We start from the raw sequence: 22288 nt of genomic DNA on the forward strand, positions 1-22288 counted from the left end.
TGTCATGGAAGACCAATCGAACAACTTAAAGAGAAGAATCAAAGTGTCTGTTTGTTCCTCTTTTCTTGTCTGGTGCCTTTGAGTCAGGACATGGCTGCCCACTAGAATGTTCCATATTGCAGTACAGATACTAAATTAGCCGTCAAGAACAAGTCTATTCTTAATTTTTTATGAAAACTTTTATCCATCACAGAGAAACATTTAATACAATAATAATGCACTTGTTAGAACAATTAAGATGTCAATACAAAACAGCTTGAACAGAGTAAGCAAGCTCATTTAACCATTCTACAAACGAATGACAACTTTAACATGACAACAACATTAACACTTTTTTAAATGAGCCTAAACCCGCTTTCCTGTCTGACAGTGTAAGGAGCAGTGGCTCAGACATTCTACAGGTTGTACGTCTGGCGGATATTCATTGTGTCACGCAGCATCAAGTCTCGCAGACGCCACAGTGCGTCCGCCATGGTGGAATGGGCGCCCTTGCTCTTCAGCCAATGGGACGGCAGCCGGCTCTCCTGCTCTTTGGTCAGCCGCACATCTTTCTTTCGAGCTGCTCAAACATGTCCACATACAGAAGACATACACAAGGTCATTACACTCACATACTTCTGCTCTGATCTTAATGCAAAAATGTATCAAGGGAAATTATACATGCATTCACGATACACCATGCAGGTGAATCGATAAATTACAATACTGTCTGTATATACATTTCTGTTATTCAATAAGGCAATTTACTGATAAATCAATCTCTGACATATTATATAAGTGATTTGTAGATTTGTTGTGGTGTGAATCACTTTCTTTCAGTGAGGAGAACTCACCTGAGAGAGTTTGGTCCCACTTGCTGATGGTGGAGGACTCTGCATTGAGTCCCTCAATGTACTTCAGGTACGCCTCCGAATGGAGCAGGCGCTGGGGCTTGGGTGGCGGGGCTACAAATATGGGTGTTGAGGGCTGCTGGAGGGCAGGCTGGCCCTGTCCTGGATAGGGTGGCGGGGCCTGCTGCCCAAGACCAATCATCTAAAAAAGCATCAAGGGCCTCTTTACTTCTCATACTCAAATACAGATGTGAGTAATGATGTGACTAATAAAATAAACATTTACAGTTTGTGCTTTTCTTAAATACAATTGTATAGAAGTGTAGATTACCTGGGTTCCATAGGCTCCAGGGGCACCCGTGTTGACACCTGTAAGGAAGGCATCAACAATCACAGAGTGCTCCAGACCACAGCTGTCAGCAGCTGGCCATCTTCGATTGTGTTGTTTACTACTGACTTTACTACTGCTCTTTTAAGAAAAAGACCAATTTGGGCCATTACAGCCTCTCAGCAACAATCTGCATTCAAGGTAAGGGTACTTCAGAGAATACATGACCCTGTTGATGAATCACTCAATGACTGAGTATCACTACAGGACCTCAGCCTACGTTACAGGTAGCCCCTCCAGTGAGTTAGAGTGGCATACAGGAAGCATCTGCAGTGGCGTGGCAGGTAGGGTGGCTGTGAAAGTGCTCTTACCCGGGTATGGCATGCCAGGGAACCCAGGGATGCCTGGCATTAGGTGATGATGGGGCAAGAGAGGCAACCTCATGTGATGTGGTGGCATGCCAGTCATACTAAACATGCCGTCAACTAGGTCCTGCAGCATCATGTATGGCATATATGAACCCATCATGCCTTTTGGGAGGAGGGTATAGCAACAGATGCATGCATCAGTGCGACATGCAACTGCAACTAGCTAGCAGAGATCATGCACTAGCTAAATGACTAAACATTCATCTAGATTTAGGATATTTGATCATCCATAATCAGACATTCATACACATGTAATTCATTCACAAATCACAAGCACTACTTGAATCAGACTGATGGTAGAATGATGCAGTGAAACTGGTAAGCTTCTAAATAAATGTTGAAGCAGTGTATCATTGAAAAGAGGGGAAAGTACAGTACTAGAATAAAGATTAGTAATGAAGAAATGAAAAAGGTACAGCTTCTTATTGCAGCTCCAAGTGTCCCCAGGGGGGTGCATCCCCCTCTGTTATGGGATACCTGACACATGTCATGCTGGGATAAAGCAACACCATTGGGGTCGGGGGAGGAACCACCCTCATCAGAGCCCTACTGTGGTACCTGCTCTAGGGAAAGCCAGCTGCTGGGCAGCCCTCTCCCTCTCCTGCTGCTCGGCCACTTTAGCTGCTCGCTCTGCAAACACACACACATACTAATACAACTTTTTACAAGGGAATTTGCAGAGATACTACTGCAAGGGGCATTGAACAAACTACCACAGTCTAAGTACATTTGTAAGATCTTTTACCCTCATACTCAGCTTTCTTGGGAGACTCCAGGTTCCTCCACTCGGTGCCCACCAGACGGCTGAGTTCCCCGAAGGAGAAGTCTGGGTGTTGGGCCTTGATGACCGCTCGCATCTCACTGCTGAACAGGATGTAGCCACTCATGTTTATCTTCCTCTTGGAGCCCTCCTTCTTGGACATCCCCTTCATGGACTTGGGAGTGGACTGCAGTCAAGTAAGGGAGAGTGTGTCATGTCATCTCTCTACTGTCATTGCTATACACACCTCCAACTGGATGGCTAAGAGGCCTTTTTCTTGAATCTCACCTTGAACATGCAAATCATTTGAGACATGTTTTGTTTCAATCAGGATGCATGCAATTCAGTTGACACGTCTTTATCAGGGTGCGACGATCTTACCAATAACTTTTGAGACAAATGTAAAAGAGCTTTACCTTCACAACATGACCACACATTTGCCCAGTGTATGTTGCTGCTCTGACCTGTGGAGGGGTGTAAGGCATGTCCATGTCGCTGCCTGCCATGGGGCTCTGGAGCTGGGGTATGGAGGTGTCTCCCAGCTCCCCATCATCCTCCCCCAGGTCCTCCAACTCCTCATCTGTCATGTCGGCAAACTTGGCCTCCAGCACTGCGATCTTCCTGTCCAGCAGAGGGGATGGCTCCTTCTGGGGCACGATCAGCTTCCTGTACGGGACACGTGGAATAGACTGCAGTTACACCTGGGTGTTGAGTTCTGTTCTACCTTAACTAAAAGGAGTGTTTTTGACTGACTCCGAACTCCCCCTTTCAGGGTCACTCAATTCTGCTTTACTACGTTGTGGAATGGTTTCTAACTATTGCTGATTATGCGACAGTATCTTGAGGCACGTACAAAGTCAAGCCACTCACCTGAAGTAATAGATCTCGTCCTCCACCACCTTCCCAGAGAGGGAGAAGCGCTTCAGACCCTTGAACTTCTTCATCTGTTTGTCACTCTCGATGTAGCGACTCTCACAAAGCAGAACGTCCTCCTCAGGCACTTCCGTGGGCCGGCACGAAAGGTACTCCTTGAAGGAGGACACCGCACACTTCCCTGTGGAACAAGTCAACAGAGAGGGATATAAGCATGGCACATGCCCGGTGAAATACAATCAACCCATGCACTTAAACTTGTTTCTCTTCTCATCATTTGAAAATAACATGGCATATCATCAACCCAATAATAGGGTCTGTTATCAGGGCAGAGAGAATACCTATGATACAGGTCATGGGGCAAGACTCCTCCAGGTTGCTAAGGAACACTTCCTTCTTGTAGAACATCCTGGTGGGCTCGTGTTCTGTCTCCTCTGGGTGGATGAAAATAGGCCCAAAGAAGTAGGCCGCTCCGTCCCGCATCCACATCTTCTCAATCCTGGCAGATAAAAATAAAACCCACTTTATTCAACTAAATAAATAATCACTATATATCAAGCAACATCCCATTTTGGAAATTGTGTCTGTAGAGTTGTATTTACCCTACCTGCCTACTCGGTGGCGCACTAGTCCATGTGAGCGAATATAGATGCAGTCTCCCACTTTCAGCCAGGTGTCATTGTAGCAGAGCTGCTCATAGTATTGGCAGCCTGGCTCCCCATTGGTCATGTCCAGGATTACATCCTCCCTCTCCTACACATACACACGCAGTATGGTTGTCTTTGTTTGCACTCTGTTGGATCCCATATTAATCCAATTTAATCTCATTCCAATTGCCCAATATTTTCTAACCACTCACCTTATCCATAGTGTCCAAGGCTTTGCCCTCTTCTTGTATCTCTGCAGGCTTCTCTTCTTCTTGTTTAGGGGCAAACATGGATGCAACCCGGACTACAGGCAACGGTACGCCCCGAGGGACAAACCTAACGGAGCTCAGGGGCATGGTCCACATCTTGATCTTCTTGAAGGACTTGGTCTTGGCTGAGTAGCGAGACTCACAGACATACACATCGTCTGCCCTGAAGCCCTCTGGGTGAAGCTTAAAGTAGTCCTGGGATCAGTTACAAAAAAAAAAAGCCAAGGCCAATGATTCACTTGAAATGTTTTATGCTTCAACCATATTAGAAAGAGCTGGAACATGAAAATGGAAATAGAAAAGAGCTTAGTACCTTAACAAACATGACAACACATTTGCCCAGTATCTTGCTGACAGGAATCTTGTTGAAGTAGTCGCTCTTGAAGACCTCCTTCTCCAGGAACTTGCGTGTAGCGAGATGGAAGGTTTCATTGGGCCTGTAGAACCAGCAGCCATACAGCCACTTCTCACCTGGAATGGGGAGGGAAGTACACAGAGCAATACTATTACAAAAGGACAGCACAATTGATACAGCAAAAGGAATGATTGAATGTGACATTTCCACAACAAAATGTAAATAGAATACAGAATCACTACTAATGCTTTTCAGTAGTGGTTGTGCAAAGCCACCAACCTGCATCATCCTGCCACAGGCGCTCAATGCAGACGATATGCGGCTGCAGGTTGGGCTCAGCAGGCTCCACGTACACATAGTCTCCCACGTGGTACATGCTGTCTTTGAAGCTGCAGTCCTGGCTGTAGGTACGCTGGAGACCAGACTGCCACGCCCCTCCAGCAGGGTCCTCACTCTTCTCAGCTTCTGTGGGTTCACAACTCAACTCAGTTAATCAGTCAGTCAATAAATACTATTTCATAGGGGCATAATGATGACTAAAGCCCTATAACTGATGCCACTGGGTAACTGTTGTTGGACACTGCTTTGATTGGTGGAATAGGTATATCTATCTGCCTTGCTACAAGTTGCTAGGGTCAGAGTGTCAGTGAGTGCATACCTTTTTTCTCCTCCTCCCTCTTGAGCTTGTCCTCCTCTATTTCCTTGGGCAGCTTCTCCTTCTTCTCCTTCTCCACGTCACTGTGCAGGTGTTTGGAGGTGTAGCTGAGGGCGGGGGTGAGCAGGATCTCTCCATTCTTACACAGCTCATCTCGGATCCGGATGAAGAACTGCTGCAGCTCCACCGCATCCTCAAAGATCTCAGAGTCTGTCCTGGAGTGACAATCACATATACTTCAAATATCTCATAGGATGTTCTAACTGTTAAATGCACAGAAATGAACTATATGGTTGATATTACCCAAATATTGCAGAGAGAAAATAAAAGAGAAGATGGCAAACACTGTTTCCTAATTGTGCCCCACCTGTGCATGCGCCTGGCCTTCTCCAGCACCTCAAACATGTGATCCTGGAACACGTCCAGTCTCTTGTAGCGTCCCCGGTCCACGTTAGCTCTGATGATCTCAAAGTTGAGCGGCGGTCTGTCGGGGCTGCTGGGGTCAGTAGCGGGGATCTCAGCCAGCGAGTCGCTGTAGCAACGCCCCTCGTCATCCTGGTGACCAAGCACGGAGACGAAGAGGCTACGGATGAGCTCCTGGATGAGGCGGGCCACGTCGGGCACATGGGCATCCTCGCCTCCCTCCAGGTCCCGGCGAGTCTCCAGCAGAACACGGTGCAACACAAGAGCGTCGCGGTAGATCAGAGACTCTGGCTCGTTGTAGGTGCAGGCGTTGTTGAACATCAGCACCAGGTCCTCCACCAGTGCGTCTACATCCTGGTACTTGTTGGCCAGCATGTGGCTCCTGACCTTTTCCATGTCCACGGGCTTCTTGATGGCGATGTAGTAGTTGGGCAGTTCGGCGCGCGATGGAAGCCGCAGGAAGATGGTGCTGAGGCGGCGTCCACGCTTGTCTGTGAAGTTCTTCACCGCCTCATACAGCTCGTTCAGCTTCTGCTGCAGGGGGGTCAGGTACTTGGACTTCTTAGGCGTGATGCCACTCTTCCCTGGAATTACAGAGGGAGTGTGTGTATTATTATTTTGGGGATGAAGTGATAATGCGAAATGACTAGACTATAATGACATCCATGTACTGTATCTGAATTATTTAAGCCAAAATGTCAGCAACGTACTTATTTTCAACTTTGGTGACATCTCATCATCGTCAGGCGTTGGGCCAAGATCCCTCCGTTTGTCTTTTATGACTTTCTCCAGGACGTTGGCATCGTTATAGACCTGGAACAACGCCAATTGTTCAGTGGCAAAATTGAGGGGCATTGAGAGCGAAAGACATAGTTGCTACACTGCATACTGCTGACATTATGGAAATTTAGTTTCTATCTTGGAAATCATGATTCATGATTAAAGGTAAGACACTAGTACGTTACTGCTAAATAATCTAGTAAGCACATTTCGTTGCCCTGAGTCTGACCCCTGTTGGCCCATCACCTGTGAGCCCTCCTCATTGTAGTGGCGTGCATTGCGGAACATGAGCTTCATGTCCTCCAGCAGAGCGTCCTCAGTCATGTACTTCTCAGAGCGGATGTTGTGGTCGATGATCCTCAGGTCCACGGGCTCCAGGATGATCTTGTAGTAGTCCGGGTAGTCCTTCTTGGAAGGCTTGACCATGAAGAGCTCACAGAGCCTCCGGCCTGTGCCCATCTCCCGGGCCTCCGTCACTGCGGAGTACAGGGCCTTCATCCGGTTCTTCTTGGTGTTTTTCTTATGGCTGGTGGTCACAGGGATGTGGGTTAGTTAAAAGAAGGAAACGTTGCCTTGAAGGATCCATTAAAAACAATGCAATGATATTGTGGCCAAAACAATAATTTTATAAACCAAAAGTACAGGGACTTTTTTTTGCAGGAGCCTGGCATTTACTATTACCTCTGCTGAGAAGGTTAAATAAGTAGTGCGTACCTCTTCCTCTTAGTGCTGCCAGTATCAGACATGGTAGAAGAGAGCATGCTGTCCCCATCCATGCTGTCGTCCTCCCTCCTCAATAGCTCTGTTCTCTTTAGCTAGGAAAACCACACACACACACACACACACACACACACACACACAAACAATATCAACCAGCTGCTCTTCCTCCCACACGTTCATGAATATAAACTACCACCTCTAACTCTCCCCATCTCTCTCTAACATATCTCCACTTACACAAAAGTAGTGCACTCACAGACATAAAAGCCATCATGGTTTGGCAGGTCCACTATTTCATCTTCTATCTTTTGATAAGTACAACATGCAACTATCCACCAAATAAATGATTGCAACCAAGTACAGTACATAGAGAACACTGCCCAAGACACTATTGCATAGTAACACAGGTGTGAGTCAGACCTAATCAATGTTTAAAGGTCCCGTACAGACAGAGACAGTGAGTCAGACCTAATCCATGTTTAAAGGTCCCGTACAGACAGAGACAGTGAGTCAGACCTAATCCATGTTTAAAGGTCCCGTACAGACAGAGACAGTGAGTCAGACCTAATCCATGTTTAAAGGTCCCGTACAGTCATCCTATTTCCCAAGTAAAAATAGCCTTTGAATGACCAAAACATCACCCATAATATTTTTACACTATTAAAAAGCTCAGATTTGAAGAAATTGTACCTTCTCTCAACTATCAGGAAGCCTGAAAGAACAGGCTGAGTGGGCAAGGAGCTTATATTCATGAGCTCGCCTTGACTGACAGTTCTTTGAAACAACCTTGTGGTCATTGACAGGTAACAAGGTAAATAATGGGCCATGTCATTGATGACAAGATAAACAATGGGTCACATGTCATCCCGATCCTAAATAGTATCCCACTGGGCACACACTGGTTGAATCAACGTTGTTTCCATGTCATTTCAATGACATGACGTTGAACCAACGTGGAATATTCGTTGAATTGACATCGGTGCCCAGTGGGATGCCTCAACCCATATTCCCTGCAAAATGCTCTCATGGTCAACAGAGCTGATCATGGACTGTTGGATATCCGACAAACAGCAGCAATACACAATTGCATTTCTATTGTTTTGTAAATAATTACAGAATAAAGTTCACTGATACGCTTCTTCACAATAATTAGTAATTACATGAAAACAGCAATAAGTGTACTGGACAATTTATTGGTGCCTCTGCATTAGCATTAGAAATGACAATATGTTCAGAATTGTACGCATTGATCAGACATTTATTTATTTACAATAGGCCAGCATTGCCTAAATATTGATCAACATGAACACTCATGAGAAATAAAGGCGAGAAATAATGGTGAGACATCATTTGACATAACATAAAGTATTAAAGCCATAAGCCTAATTTATTCACCCGGCCGCCCTACAGTGTGTAGGACCCAGTGATTCGTGCAATTTGTAACACTCCCGACCAAATGCTTGAAAAAAACATATGTACAAGTGAATTACTTAGGCTTTAGGAAATACAACCAACTACAGAGATTGATAGGAAGCGTGAGAGGACGGGGACCCATGTACCACGCTTCAATTAAGCAGGCTTAGGTCACCCACAGGATTGAAGCGGGAGACAAATTCAACCATGGCCTCCTTGTCAGGCCTCTCACACTGGGCAGACAGGGGTCCTGGGATGGACAGCTCACACAGCTTCCCCACATACAGCGCTGGTTCAAGGATGACCTCATTGAAGAGGAGATCCAGGAGCCTTTTTACGTAGCCTGTATTGTTTTTGAAAAAATACATTTTTGTTAAATGGGTAGTGAATTTAAATGTCCTTCAATTTACTGTTCTGATTTATAATGCTATAAATTCATTGATGAAGTGATCTACTCATTCTACAATGTGTTTTTTGGTGTTTTTGAAGTACTGAATTTGATATATGCAATATTTGGCCGTGCACCTTTTTTGAAACTTTTCTATGCCTGAAATGCTCAATTGATTTTAAATGAATAACTATGACTTACAGTATGTTGGGTCTGTCTTCACAGGCTTCACAGCATACCCCCCTTCTTTGCCTTGGGAAAGCTGATTTTGTATTACAGCATTCCTGATGCAGTGGTTGCCTGGGAAGCTGTGCAGAGGGAGTGGATGTTGAATTTTCTAAAATGTCTATCATGACAGCTTGATGATAGTGGAAAGACAAATGGAGAGGGAATTAGCCTGTAAGACAACAACCCACACAATGGAATGGCAAAATGTGATTTTCAGGGGTAAATTACAAAATACTATACACACCGTAACTCCTTAGTGGACAACCTTCCTTCGTGCCAGCTGTGCGCTGGCAGTTCTAAGACTCAATGTTGGACGCTTAGGGATGGAAAAACCAAAACCATATAGTGACTATTAGGTGTGTTATGGAAAATATATAATTCACAAGTCAAAGCAGCCACAGCCGAATGATCTAACGTTAGACCCGCGATCCCCCCCCTAAATGTTGGCTACTGTGTCAGACTCATCAAACTCTAATACTCACATCATGGTCAGCGCTTGCAAGATCCACTGTCAATGATGGTACAGAATCCGTCTTCAGGATTAGCTTCCTGGCAAGACCTATCGAATGTTCTCCCCAACTGATAAAGTAACTTCACACTAAATGTGCACTGCACACGCGTGACATGATCATCATTTTCCACCCGAAATGAAAAGCAGCCATTGCTGTCAGATGTCTTCATAAAAATAGTGTAAGTTTAATTTTACACTATGGAATCCAGTCACAACACAGAGTGCTTTTGACAGCATGCTGGTAAGTAGATTGCTAGCTAACAGTCACACCACAGATTAAAGGTTACCAGTATCTTTGGTTGTATGTTCTGCGTAGGCGCACATGTGATGCCGGTTTTAAGGCGGTACATATTTAAATGAGTTAAGACGCTACCTTTATATGACGTTGCATAAAGCCGGAAGTAAATCCTTGGTAATGCCTGCCTCCTGAATCCAAGTGTTTGGCACATAGGGAGGGGACCAGTAACTTTATGATCAAACTTGATCAATGTACCAGCTACAGTCAGTTTTCATACTACTTTGAACTGGTTCCATTCAAATATCATCCAATTTGATGAAAAACACGATATTCAATGTCTGGGACCTATAACACCAGAGAGGCCTGAGAGACCAGATTGCCTAAGCAGCAGTACCATCTCATTGTTAGTTAATACTCCAGCAATGTTACACCCAATAATCACCATAGGATACTTTACAGCCCACTAAAAAACATACAGATGCTGATACACAACTACAGCAGAGCTTGGGTTGGAACTTGAGTTTCAGCATTGGCAGCTCATACACCCACTGACCTGCTGAATGTGCTGGAGTTTCAACACACGCTTATAGATAGAGGAATGAGGCACATTGTAGCGCTTGGCGTTCTCAAACATCAGAGTGAGGTCGGCGTCTAGCTGATCAACACTCTCATACTCGTTGTTCTTCATCTTGTTCCTGTGTGTGGGGAATTAAGGGCTCTCACATTTGGAAAAGGATAGGGTAGAAATACACTGTACAGCTCATGCCATGTCGTGCCACACAAAACATAGAGCAACTGATTTGAGAAAATTATGAAGCCTGAATAAAATGTTCAAGACATTTTAGAACACCTACTCAGTTTTAGAACACCTACTCATTCAAGGGTTTTTCTTTATTTTTTACTATTTTCTACATTTTAGAATGATAGTGAAGACATCAAAACTATAAAATAACACATATGGAATCATGTAGTAACCAAAAAAGTGTTAAACAAATCAACATTTATTTTTTATATTTGAGATTCTTAAAATAGCCACCCTTTCCCTTGATGACAGCTTTGCACACTCTTGGCATTCTGTCAACCAGCTTCACGAGGTAGTAACCTGGAATGCATTTCAATTAACAGGTGTGCCTTGTTAAAAGTTAACTTGTGGAATTTCTTTCCTTTTTAATGCGTTTGAACCAATCACTTGTGTTGTGACAAGAAGATATCCCTATTTGGTAAAAGACCAAGTCCATATTATGGCACGAACAGCTCAAATAAGCAAAGAGAAATGACAGTCCATCATTACTTTAAGATATGAATGTCAGTCAATACGGAACATTTCAAGAACTTTGAAAATTTCTTCAAGTGAAGTCGCAAAAATCATCAACCACTATGATAAAACTGGCTTTAATGAGGACCGCCACAGGAATGAAAGACCCAGAGTTACCTCTGCTGCAGAGGATAAGTTCATTAGAGTTACCAGCCTCAGAAATTGCAGCCCAAATAAATGCGTCACAGAGTTCAAGTAACAGACACATCTCAACATCAACTGTTCAGAGTAGACTGCGTGAATTAGGCCTTCATGGTCAACTTTCTACAAGGTCAAAGAAGCCACTACTAAAGGACACCAATAAAGGACACCACCGGTGTGGGTGAACGGATGATCTCCGCATGTGTATTTCCCACCGTAAAGCATGGAGGAGGAGGTGTTATGGTGTGGGGGTGCTTTGCATTTGACAGTGTATGTGATTTATTTAGAATTCAAGGCACACTTAACCAGCATGACTACCACAGCATTCTGCAGCGATACGCCATCCCATCTGGTTTGGGCTTGGTGGGACTATCATTTGTTGTCAATGACCCAACACACCTCCAGGCTGTGTAAGGACTATTTTACCAAGGAGAGTGATGGAGTGCTGCATCAGATTACCTGACCTCCACAATCCCCCGACCTCAACCAAATTGAGATGGTTTGGAATGAGTTCACCACAGAGTGAAGAAAAAGCAGCCAGCAAGTGCTCAGCATATGTGGGAACTCCTTCAAGACTGTTGGAAAAGCATTCCAGGTGAAGCTGGTTGAGAGAATGCCATGAGTGTGCAAAGCTGTCATCAAGGCAAAGGGTGGCAACTTTGAAGAATCTCAAATATATTTTGATTTGTTTAAGACTTTTTTGGTTACTACATGATTCCATATTTGTTATTTCATAGTTTTGATGTCTTCACTACTATTATACAATGTAGAAAATAGTAAAAAATAAAGAAAAACCCTTGAATGAGTAGGTGTTCTAAAACTTTTAACCGGTAGTGTACATCTTGAAGGCCAGATTACGTAAATCACACTTGCATGAATTTGTTTCAAATAACCTATTTTGTGGAACAGCACAATCTGCCATTATTTAGCAGAGGTCCTTCCAATGGCTGGCCTACCTAATCTGGTACAGTGAGATGGGCTGGCTGATCTGCTGGAAGTAGTCTGGGTAGTCTTTCCTGGAGGGCAGCTGGAGGAAGGGCTCGGAGATGAGTTGGCCCTGGCTGTTCCTGCCGCCACGCACAGCCTCGTACAGCTGGAAGATGGGGTTACTCATGTCCATGCTGTGGTGCATGCTCTCTGCCTCTGACTCCCCCTCGTCATAGTGGACAGACCCTGGGCAATGAGAGCGACAACTGATTCAGACAGATGAAGTCCGAAGTATTCTGACAAACCCTCATACACCAGTTTACTTTGCACTGCAATGTCCCCTCTGTTCTTATATGTTCCTCCAAAACAGCTAAATTAGTGAAGTGAAGACCAGTGAGACGTACCAGCCAGAATGCCATCGTCATCACTATCATACTGAAGAGCCATGGTAATAGCTGAGAGCCGGTCTCCCTGGGCTGACCTTCTGTTCCTGACACACACACAGCTGTTTAATTCATGGAAAAATGCTTCCAAATGTTGCATGTTGTTTGTTTGACTCGTAAAGTCTACTTTCTACCATGTCTATGGTGTTACTTGCCTGATGCGAATACTGGACTTGATTGGCTCAGCATGCTCAATTTCTGTCTTTCTCTGTGCAAAGACCTTTTTGATGGTGTTGGCATCCTTAAATGAATAAGAATGAGAGAGTTATAACAAACAAAACTGACATAGAATTCTGACTCAATTCTGAATGTAAGGACAGCATACCTTAAAAACTTGTGACCCAGGCTCATTGTACATTTTGGCATTCTTAGCCAGAAGATCTATGTCTTTTGCCATGGCACCAACACTTCTGTAGTGGCTCATCTAAAAAAATGAATAGACCAGTGATATACTGTACGCACACCGAAGTGTTACTTTAACCCCTTACAGTACATTCAGTCAGATGGTTGGGTGGCATACCTGTATCTTCTGGGCAATGATTTTCAGATCTATTGGGTCCTTTATTATGGCATAATAGTCTGGGTATTGCTGAGGGGAAATAAATCAACCTGTATAATATATAAATATTAAATCACAAAAATATGCAAAGGCCACAGTTTCGGAGATAATTGTTCTATTACCACTTTAGAGGGCAGTTTCTGGAATAGATCACTGACGAGATGCCCTGAGGGCTCGGAGAATGTCACCACAGCATCCAGCAGCTGCTCAAGGACCTCCTTCAGGCAATTGGGTGCATTCTGTCATTCAAAGTAAAACACAGTCATAAGAAACACTTACAGTTCAACAGCGTGAACAGATATCTTCCATTTATTTGCCATGTTGTGCTATGTTTTAAGGGTTTACATGTACTACATGTGTGACAGGTTAGTCATCGTGTAATAAAATAATTGTCATGCTACATCGGAAGTACTGGTGTTACCTCATCCTCATTTGACCCTCCAGGATTATTTTGTGCATCGTCCCCGTCCTCATCATCGTCATCATAATCCCCCCGCTGAACAAACTCATTCTTAGTACGCAGGTAGAGGTCCCACAGCTTACAGGCTGCTCTGTACTCTGGAGAATCCGACTACAGACATGCAACACATTCCCTTTCATTTGGTTAATTCCAGGATTTAGGCCCGAGACAGGGCATTTATTCTGAAAACTCCTTCATACAAAACATGCCTTGTAAACATGATTTGTCTCACTTAAAGAATCCAGTATATGTGTTTGTTATTACAGGGAGAGATACATTACCTTGTAGTATGCCTTTGCATTGTTGAATAAGAGCTGAAAGTCAGACGTTATCTGCTCCACATCATCGTACTCCTCCATCTTCAGCTTCTGCTGGATCTTCATCATGTCAATAGGCTGAGTCACAACGTCATAGTAATCCGATTGATTCCTTCAACACAGAAAACACAATAGATAAGTTAATTTAATGAGGCTTATGTTCGTAGTAATGGAAACTTTTTTTTTTTACCCATTCTATGTTAACCATCCTCTTTACCGTCTCTTGGGTGCTCTTATGAACAGCTCACATAACATTCTTCCCTGGTCATCCTTATAATCTCTGATTGTGTTGTACAATTCATGGCATACTGCAATCTGGAGGCAAAACATAGTGGATGAATACAAAACAATACAGGAAACAACAATGTTTATGAACACTAAAAAACTACACAGGGGTTTGACTTGTGACTGTGGATTTAGAGTTCACAATATTCAATCATTAATTTTGGGGGGGAAGACATTAAACCCGAAAGGCATTACCAGAGAAGTTGAGTACACACAATATATTTGAATCGGAATGCAACGTTTCCACACACAAAAAAGCTCTTAACTGAACTTACTGGATCAACAGTGGGAATATTTGAGGTTCTTCTCCTTTTCCGACCTACCGAAGATGCTGAGGATGAAGGCTGTCCATCGTCAAAGTCCCCCCCACTGACACTACTAGAGGGGGACGTAGCCCTTCTCCTTTTTGAGCCCATGAGTCTAATACCTGGAAAGAAGAAAAAGGAAAAATAACTACAGCATTTTAAATCAATTTACCTAAAATGTGACAAATATTGTAGTAATATTGTATTAACATTATCATCAAAAGGGCGCTAACCCTGCTTCAACGCCATTACCTAGAATATAATAAAGGCCCTGATCAGTGTTTACTGGTCCTCGTTCGACGACTCTTCACTGTCAGATGTGGAGAGCAGTTGGGTGCTGATTTGACAGATGTCTGGGATAAAGCAGCTGTAGCCTAATGTGGTCATTTGATTCCAAATTTGCTGTGTCACCATTAACACTACTGACAGATGAAAACATTCTTGTTTCTCTTTTGCTGCGAGATGACAGAGCCGTTGTGGCATTAATGACTTTACAGACAACAATGGTAAATCTTGCTTGCTAGCTGGCTAACAGTAACGTTACCTGGCTGGCCTCCTCAGCATCAATTACGGCAAGCTAGCTAACGTTAGCTAGCTAACGCTACCCATCATCTCCAGACACACAAAGACAATGCTGTGAATAAGTAACTAAATACTTAACCACACTGATCGGTGAATAGTCATCGTTCAAAACTGCAAGATATTACCTTTAGTCTCGTACAAACCTTAATCTGTAGAAGAGAATGCAAACCATTCGCGAAAGCTGACAAATTTGAGAGAAAAAATTGGTGGGGACCTAGCAGCACTGAAGACACAGCCGATCACTTCCGTTATAAACTTCAAAATAAAATCTCTGACTCGAATTTTACTTTAATGATTTGATCTATTCTAATCATTGTAGACTGCGTTTACAGAGTAAGCCAAACATTGATATTTTGCACAATTAGATCTGAAAAAGATCTGATATGAAACGACCTGATGTGATTGGTCAAATTACCAATTAGTGGGAAAAAATATCAGAATTGGGCTGCCTGTGTAAACACAGCCAAAGACAACAATCTGCCTAGTTTTTATTTGGACTATTGTAGTAATTTTAGACCAAATCAAAGTTTATTGGTTGCGTACACACATTTCCCAATGTTATTGTAGTTGCAGCGAAATGCTTGTGTTTCTAGCAACAACAGTAATACTTAGAAATACATTTTAAAAAATACATTATCCAGAATAATTTTCTAAAATAAGGTATATAGGATGAGCCATGACTAGAATACAGTATATACATATAAAGTGGGTGAAACAGTATGTAAACATTATTAAAGTGACCAGTGTTCAATGACTATGTCAATGTACGTAGGGCAACAGTCTCTAAGGTGCAAGGTAAAGTACAGTGTGGTGGCCGGCTCCAACAGTGACTAAGGTTCAGGGCAGGGTACTGGGACCAGAATCTGCCTAGCTTTTATTTTGACTATTTTAACCCTTATAGACCACAGTGGATAAAATTACATTGACAAGGGAACCTGATACAGTCATAATTAGATCAGCACTCCAACTCTGAGACACATCCCATGTGCTCAAAACAGGGACACTCAAATCAAGAGGTTTTTGCGGGGGCTTTTATTTTGACAGTGAATTCCAAAAGTCACTTTTTAATTGTTGCTAGCTGTTGCTTATTGTTGCCAGTATACAATACAACAGCCACAATTACACATTGCATAAATGAAAAATGTTCTAGAAAGAAAATAAAAGTTTTTCTTTCATCAGTGCAATCTAATGTGAATGGAAACTAGTGTGCACAAGCTGACTTAATCAGACTTTTTTTGTATTTGTATGGTCCAAAATCACTTACTGGAAAATGCATGAGAGGAAACTACGTTTTAGGCCCCAAACATTCCATTCTCCCATCAGTGACTCTCTGCTACTATGCTGATTTTTGTATATAGAGGATTCCCAACACCTTTGTCTCCTACCTCGGGTCTTCAGATGTTTGAAGTCACAGAGAATATGATACCTGTTTGGCTGTTCAACATCTAGACAGCAGTGTAGTATTGTTGTTATAAAACCATATGCACAGATTTATTTAGTTTATGTCACTCCTAAACCTCAGGTACAAACCTGAGGTTTGTACGAAGCCTTTGCCCTAGGTCAAAAATGCTGTATATTTTATCTTCAACCTTTGCCTCGAACAGCCGCTAGCGCGCGCAGTTATTATTGTTCCTGAAAAATTCAGCCCTGTTTACATTAATGGAGTGGCTACTGATAGAGTTTCTGTATCCCAATTAGCACATCCTGAAACTATGGATATTTCTGTGTTTGTGCAGGATTTTTCTCTACATAGCTGAGTGCTGCCTATGTAGCTGTTGTGCTGAGTGCTCTGTTGCCACTACACTCCCCCCTCCTAGATCGGCTTTGTCTGTTCATTAGTGTAGCCTAAAAACTTAATGTTGTACACAAAACTGTTCGAACTATTGCCTTCCATGCCTCAGTAAGCATAAGCGTGATTTCATTTCCTTTTTTTCAGGAGGGGAGTAGGCTACATGCCAGTGGAGGCTGGTGGGAGGAGCAATAGGAGGACAGACTCATTAATGGCTGGAATGGAATAAATGGAGCAAAGTCAAACATGTGATTTTCATACGGTATGTTGGATGTGTTTGATACCATTCCATTAATTCCATTCCAGCCATTACAATGAGCCCGTTCCCCTATAGCTCCTCCCACCAGCCTCCACTGCTACATGCAGCTATTTAAGGGAAAAGAAAGGGTAAGACCAAATCAGTTGTACAACTGAATGCCGTCAACTGAAATGTGTCTTCCGCATTTAACCCAACCCCTCTGAATGAGAGAGGTGCAGGGGGCTGCCTTAATTGACATCCATGTCTTCGGCACTGTTTGTTTATATGTTTTACACAAAATACCTTATTGGCATGTTTGTAGAAACTTTGTTGTTGCGAGATCAGCAGCAGGACGAGTATGCAGGTCGGCAGGCTAGCCAGCAATCTGAAGCTACGGGAGCTGCAGGCCGCAAGCAATGCCGGGAGAAGAAGAATATTGGGACAGGGACACAAAGGTGGATTTCTGAGTAGGAATGGAGGGGAAAAAATAGGAAGAAGTGGTTGAAGAGAATGAAGAAAGCAGAGGTTGGAATTGAATTTGAGGCAGATGGCGATAAAAATGGAGATGGGGTATAGAGGAAGATTGGTGTCAAACAAGTTCTTTGGGTGAAATGGAAGTGAACAAGGGCGAGTTAAGTGAGGTGGAAGGTGTGGTGAAGAGCTTGGAGCGCAAGCCAGTCATCGATGGACATGATAAAGAAGAATCTAGTCCAGTTGGAGGGACATTTTTGGAGAAAGTCCTCACCCAGTGGTGAGAGTGGTGATGAGTCATTGTCAGTCCTTTTGAGTTTTGAGTCTGAGTTTTTACCTGACAAAGTTATTCTAGGATATAACAGTTACCCTGTTAGAGCTTTTGTGCCGAATTCATTATGATGTTTCAGGCGCAACAGTTATGCTCATGTCACAGCAGTGTGTATGTAGGAGGGAGATTCCAAGATGTGGGAAGTGTGCAGGAGGGCATTGGACAGAGGAATGTGTAATTTTGGTGGATAAAGTTGTTTGTGTCTACTGTAGGGGTGCCAATGTTGCTGGGATACAGAAGTGTCCGGTGCCAGAGTGTCAGGTGGAGTTGGCCAGAGTCAGAGTAGTGCATAAGTTGTAGTAGGCTGAGGCAGTGAAGTAAGTAGAGGAGCATGGGTCAAGGGTGAGGGCCAGAGAGGATATTTGTGAGTAGTGGACCTTATGCCAGCACAGAGGGATAAGCCAACAAGTGATATATGCTTCAGCAACTGTACCTCAGAAATGGAATGTAAATCACATTGAACTTGCCCATTGTCAGAACTTGCCCCTTGTCAGACTCTTTTTACCGGTCCGGATACATGCTTGGCTGCCTAAAACATTCAACTGCCCAGAGGTGGAACGCAGCAAGACACAGGGTGCGTTTGAGTGGTAAGACAAAAGCAACAGATTGTAGATGAAAGTCGGGGGAGGTGTATCTGTGACAGACGACAGTCGGACACTAATGTGGTTTTCCAGCAGCAAGGCTCAAATCAACATGGCAGTGTTGCCATTGTTTATAAAAGCTTTTCTTTATGATGTCGAAATAAAAATGTCTCCAACCCCCATATCAGTATAACACACACACGAACTGATGTCATATCTTTAGGCCCACATTATACAATCAGTTAGTGACAGAGAGACTCAAATATTACATTCATAGCCACTGTATACATGCGTCGTGACAAGGTTGGTTCCTGTTTCAGTCATGTCTTTGGTCACTTTCGCGTAGTCAAACAAAAGCACCCTAATGATTGGTTAACAATAGATCCTCCCACATGCAGGTGATGGCTGCAGAATGAAGTTGGTAAAGAGCAAGTTCACAAACTTGCAGTCAAAACTTAGTGACCTTTGTTTGATCACATGATTTTTGTAAAGTTCATGCAGTCGACATTTAGACCAAAGACAGAACAGTATGAAGATAGGCAAAAACTGCATCTCCAATAGAAATCCCCGATAACGCTTGTAGGCGATGTCATGGCGATGTTGGCTAGTTAAGCTCATACACAGAAACACTAACAGTCATCTCGTGCTAAGCTGCGCATGTGCAGGCCGTCAAATCAAAAGGCACTCCTGCGATATAAATTAAAACATGTCAGTTGGACACTTTCACGAGGTTGGAGTAATAACATGTTCAACTACTTAAGACATTGGCTTGAATCTAGGTTGTGCCTTTAGAACTAAGGAAGTATTTTTCACTTCTCTCATTGACCCCTCAAACCACAAACCCCAGCCTGCTTGGTCTGTTTCACATATATTCCCGGAAGTCTCGCGATGTTGCGCCTTTGGGTTTAGAAACTCTGTGTGTAGGTGCAAGTTGGACAAATTTTAAACGCAACAATAACGCAACAATGGTCACCGACTTGACAAAAGTGATCCACTCAAACGCCCCCACAGACAGGCAGTTTAATTAGCAATTGAATGTTGTTTTTTCATCATTGTAAACATTGGCTAAACTGTGCAGGAAGCAGACAGGGAGTCAAGTAGTGTTTTTTTTCAGGAACTACGATATGGCAGCAACTATAAAGATTAGCCTACGTCATCACACAAAATGTGTCCAAAGTGTAGGGACTGTGCCCTGCTTGTGCAACTGCAATATCCGTTACAACAGACAGACAGGAGAAGCCTGTAGCATTCATAATATGTTTTGGAATGTTCCTTCAAATCTCAGCAGAGTTTTTATTTCAGCTGTTCAGATATACTGTATGAGGCGGAGACACTGGGCACGTTTGAGTGGTAAGGTGAAAGTAGCCGACTGTAGACAGAAGTCGACTTTGGGGACTGTAGACAGAAGTCGACTTTGGGGAGGTTCATATGCACTGACAGCAAGTCGGACATCTTCTGCTGTTTCTGTGAAAAGAGACAATGGAAGATATGGTATTCACCTTTGTTATTGCTGATGAAGCCGATATGGAAAAAAATATATATTGACATATATTTTAACAACATGTATGTAAATGTATTTACGTACATGTAAATTACAGATATCTAAATGTATGTGTAAGCCTTATACAGTGAACAAAAATATAAACGCAACATGCAACAAATACATTTGTTTTACTGAGTTACAGTTCACATAAGGAAATCAGTCAATTGAAATAAACTAAATAGGCCCTAAATCTATGGATTTCATATGACTGGGAATACAGACTGTTGTTTGCACATACCTTAAAAAAAGTTATGGGTGTGGATCAGAAAATCAGTCAGTATCTTAAGTGACCACCATTTGCCTCATGCAGCGCGACACATCACCTTCAAACAGGCTGTTGATTGTGGCCTGTGGAATGTTGTCCCCCTCCTCTTCAATGGCTGTGCGTATTTGCTGGATATTGGCAGCAACTGGAAGATTTTTTTATTTAATTTATTTATTTAACCTTTATTTAACTAGGCAAGTCAGTTAAGAACAAATTCTTATTTTCAATGACAGCCTAGGAATAGTGGGTTAACTGCCTGTTCAGGGGCAGAACAACAGATTTGTACCTTGTTAGCTCAAGGATTTGAACTTGCAACCTTCCGGTTACTAGTCCAACGCTCTAACCACTAGGCTGTCATACACATTGATCCAGAGCATTATAAACATGCTCAATGGGTGACTTGTCTATTGAGTATGCAGGCCATGGAAGAACTGGGATATATCCCAGTTTACAGGAATTATATACAGATCCTAGTGACATGGGGCCGTGCCTTATCATGCTCACACAAGAGGTGATGGCAGCAGATGAATAGCACAACAATGGGCCTCAGGATCTCATAACGGTATCTCTGTGCATTCAAATTGCCATCGATAAAATGCAATTGTGTTCAATGTCCATAGTTTATGCCTGCCCATAGCATAACCCCACCACCACCATGGGGCACTCTGTTCACAACGTTAACATCAGAAAACCGCTAGCCGACACAATGCCATAAACGCTGTCTGCCATCTGCACGGTACACTTGAAACTGGGATTAATCCATGAACAGCACACTTCTCCAGTGTGCCAGTGGCCATCGAAGATGAACATTTCAGTTAAAATGCCGAACTGCAGTCAGGTCAAGACCCTGGTGAGGACGACGAGCACGCAGATGAGCTTCCCTGAGACATTCTAACAGTTTGTGCAGAAATTCATTGGTTGTGAAAATCCACAGTTTCATCAGAAGTCCAGGTGGCTTCGTCTCAGACGATCCTGCAGGTGAAGAAGCCGGATGTGGAGATCCTGGAGTCAGCATGTCAATTGCACACTCCCTCAAAACTTGAGACATCTGTGGCATTGTGTTGTGTGACAAAACTGCACATTTTAGAGTGGCCTTTTATTGTCCCCAGCACAAGGTGCACCTGTGTAATGATCATGCTGTTTAATCAGTGCCTTGATATGCCACACTTGTCAGGTGGATGGATTATCTTGGCAAATGAGAAATGCTCACGAATAAGAATGTAAACAAATGTGTGCACAAAATGAGAGAAATAAGGTTTTTGTGGGGGTATGGAACATTTCTGGGATCTTTTATTTCAGCTCATGAAACATGGGACCAACAATTTACATGTTGTGTTTATTTTTTCGTTCAGTATATGTACATACACTGAGTGTACAAAACATTAAAGACACCTTCCTAATATTGAGTTGTACCACCCCCACGCATCTTTTTTTGCCCTCAGAAGAGCCTCAATTCTTGGACTCTACAAGGTGTCAAAAGCGTTCCACAGGAATGATGGCCCATGTTGACTCCAATGTTTTCCACAGCTGTGTCAAGCTTGCTGCATGTCCTTTGGGTGGTGAACCATTGTTGAAACACACAGGAAACTGTTGAGCATGAAAAACCCAGCAGTGTTGCAATTCTTGACACAATCTGATGTGCCTGGCACCTACTACCATTCACCATTCAAAGGCACTTAAATATTTTGCCTTGCCCATTCACCCTCTGAATGGCACACATACACAGTCCATGTCTCAATAGTCTCAAGGCTTAAAAATCCATCTTTAAACCTGTGTCCTCCCCTTCATCTACACTGATTGAAGTGGATTTAACAAATGACATCCATAGAGCTCTATAGTGGAGGGGTCGTAATACCAATAAAACTTGGCTCCTGAGTGGCGCAGCGGTCT

At 43.2% G+C, this 22288-nt stretch overlaps 1 protein-coding gene across 1 annotated transcript; it reads right to left on the bottom strand.

The window, feature by feature from the left end:
• Positions 1 to 153: 153 nt before the first annotated feature.
• On the bottom strand, positions 154 to 15478 carry LOC112216992 (protein polybromo-1-like). The gene is given in 30 exon segments (XM_042297369.1): positions 154 to 559; positions 834 to 1032; positions 1162 to 1199; positions 1530 to 1688; positions 2145 to 2216; positions 2332 to 2533; positions 2811 to 3012; positions 3217 to 3400; positions 3561 to 3718; positions 3827 to 3972; positions 4079 to 4330; positions 4449 to 4606; positions 4770 to 4955; positions 5149 to 5360; positions 5513 to 6152; positions 6279 to 6381; positions 6595 to 6874; positions 7063 to 7163; positions 10400 to 10541; positions 12259 to 12475; positions 12634 to 12719; positions 12828 to 12913; positions 12998 to 13096; positions 13193 to 13261; positions 13354 to 13470; positions 13653 to 13802; positions 13973 to 14120; positions 14226 to 14323; positions 14569 to 14720; positions 15324 to 15478. Coding segments are annotated over 29 exon segments (4818 nt in total). The 5' UTR covers positions 14710 to 14720; positions 15324 to 15478; the 3' UTR covers positions 154 to 386.
• Between the last annotated feature and the right edge of the window lie 6810 nt (positions 15479 to 22288).

This window comes from Oncorhynchus tshawytscha, linkage group LG02, assembly GCF_018296145.1.
Source record: "Oncorhynchus tshawytscha isolate Ot180627B linkage group LG02, Otsh_v2.0, whole genome shotgun sequence".
Lineage (NCBI taxonomy): Eukaryota > Metazoa > Chordata > Actinopteri > Salmoniformes > Salmonidae > Oncorhynchus > Oncorhynchus tshawytscha.